Here is a 2,476-nt window from a genome sequence, read left to right as displayed (position 1 = left end):
TGATAATGTGCGGCGGCCCCTGGGGGCTGTCACTATTGCATACCTCCGCCAACAAAACCTCAAACGCGATTGTCGACAGACGGAATGTTGCCGAAAATCGTCCAGGGTGTAGGCTGGTACTGTAACCTCGGGATAGTTACCGCTACTGGTTTGTGGCATTTTTTACCCTTCGCTGCCTGAGAAAGCGTTCGGTCAGGACAAGAACTGGATTGATGCCCTCGCACCTCTCCTCCTCATCGTCGAGCAGGGCCTCCAGAATCACTCGGTCAGGGAGGCAGGCCCACCATTGCATAGCACATAATCACCCACACAGGCACTAAACCTGCCACTCGACTTCTTCTTACAACCGCACCTCCGTCGAACAATTGATTGATTGATTGATTTTATTTTACTTCGCAAGTTCAAACGGGTTCCTGGCCCAGTTATATGAAAGCGAAGGATAGAATTTGCCAAAATCCTAATGGGCAACAGCATAGGCAATATTATCATAGAAGTGGAGTACTATGCGAGCGAGAATACTGAGACGAAAGAAACATGTCAAACCTGACGAAACCCAACCTATTTCAGGCATACATAAGGAAGGCAGGCTAGCTTAAAATCTTGCAATCTGGATACGGTGCGCACCTCTCTAGGCAAACTGTTCCACAGCAATGCTCCTGCGGTGGCGAATCTCGAACAAGCGATTCCAATCCATGAAGAGCTAGAGCCGTTTCTGTGACTGATACGAGGTCGAATACAGAATAGTCATGATGAAGTAGCGGCCAAACGCCGCGTACAGGCGCGTAACGCAGTGGAGCTCGTAGACCTGTGCCGAGTTTGGCCGCTCCTTCACCATGATCGTCGTAGGGGCATGCAGAACTAGAAAGGTACGGAAGCAAGATAGCAAACACAACATTCTTAGGCTACCAGCTTATCTTTGCAAGGCTGCAAAAAACAACACGTAGATCTCAAAAACAAAACATTCGACCGCCGTTTCCGGAGTCTCGCAAAACGTTTGCCAGATTCCCGAGTGCATGCACGCGCGTTTGTTTGCTACTCTCATTCCGACTCCGCGATGGGTATCGACTGCATTCCATGCTCATTCCGGAATGACCGAACAAATACAACCTTATTCTGGTCTGGTCTCATTCTGGTTTTGGTCTTATTTCGTTTTGGTCTCACTCCGGTTTTGGTCCTATTCTGGTCTGGTCTCATTCTCACGCTAATCTTGTAGTTCATAGGGAATGTCAGTGAGGAACGTTTAGGAACAGGACATATGTCCTATTCCCATAACTCCTTTCGGTATTTTGTCTGCCTATCTAGACAAACCCTTTGTCTGCGGTGTGGGTCTACCCCTGAGAATGCTGCAATGTTCAGATGTGCCTGTATATGCGGAAGTCGCATCTGCATTTCTCACACAATCTCTCTTATGGTATTCTTTCTGAACTCTCGTTCCCGTCGAGAATGGAATTGTTCCTGTTGCACACTCGGTAGAGCATGCTTGTCTTAATCTCATGGTCGTAGATCTGAGCACCATTTTGTCGTTGCTCTTGTACAACTGGTTCTTTCGCTGCTCTCCGACTCACACTCCAAGCAGCAGTTGTGACTGTTAGCAGAGTTCAGAAAGAGAGCTAAGATAACGAAGGAATGAAATGTGCAAAGTGCCCTGGAGTGCATTGCTAGACATTGTTTGTGTGTGCTCTTGTGTGTGTGTGTGTGTGTGTGTGTGTGTGTGTGTGTATGGGTGTGTTCGTGCATGTGTGTATGTGTGTGCGTCCTGTGATCGTGGGTTCCATATTTTCCTCTACTAAATTCATTCCCCTAGGTTGAGTACTTCTTCAAGATTCTCCAGTAACTACGGAAACAGACTAGACTTCAGTGACGGTCACAGCGCATCCTCAGTAATTGGCGTCACAATGTATTTTCATTGATGTGTCTTCTGTAACCGCTGGAATGGATATTCAGCCGCTGGTGCAGCAATGTGTTGAGAGATGCAAAGGCGAGGTTTGATGAGCTGATTTCGATGTGATATTAATCCTGAAACATAATGCAATGCCATAGTAAATGACTGTCGGCGAATTCATTCCTTTTCGCTTTCATTATAAGAAGAGAATTTATCTTTCTGTTTGAACCACACATATACTATGCATGCGTGGTGTCTGCGGGCTCTGTGATGTCATGATGTTACGGTGTCATGATGTCATGATGTCATGATCTTATGATGTCATGATGTCATGATAGATCATCTTTGTCTTATGTCAGTACAAAAATGGCAATCATGTGTGGGCTCTGTGCATTCGTTGTGAGTTATCTGATCCAGCTGCAGGGTGTGCATTTGTGTTTATTGCAGTGTTACCAGCTGCAGGGTTTGCATTTGTGTTTATTCCCGTAGCTATGCAGAAGACGTTACTTCAGTAACTTCAGTAACGTCTTGCGCTAGCAAGGGTCCACACAGCTTTAATTTGGTGTTTGTTTGTTTGTTTGTGTCACGTCTGGC

The 2,476-nt window shown here is 46.3% G+C and overlaps 1 protein-coding gene across 1 annotated transcript in view; it reads left to right on the top strand.

Annotated features, from left to right (window-relative positions):
• The window catches only part of LOC135813186 (nucleoside diphosphate kinase homolog 7-like), a 23,551-nt gene extending 21,432 nt beyond the window's left edge, over positions 1 to 2,119 (top strand). Inside the window, exon 15 of the mRNA XM_065326403.1 lies at positions 1,805 to 2,119. Within this exon, the coding sequence (XP_065182475.1) occupies positions 1,805 to 1,834 (30 nt within the window). The 3' untranslated portion in view covers positions 1,835 to 2,119. The remainder of the gene's footprint in view (positions 1 to 1,804) is intronic.
• Positions 2,120 to 2,476: the final 357 nt, after the last annotated feature.

The sequence above is a fragment of the Sycon ciliatum genome, chromosome 3 (genome assembly GCF_964019385.1).
Source record: "Sycon ciliatum chromosome 3, ocSycCili1.1, whole genome shotgun sequence".
Lineage (NCBI taxonomy): Eukaryota > Metazoa > Porifera > Calcarea > Leucosolenida > Sycettidae > Sycon > Sycon ciliatum.
The sequence above is the reverse complement of the archived record's forward strand: the minus strand, read 5'-3'. Positions and strand labels throughout refer to the sequence as shown.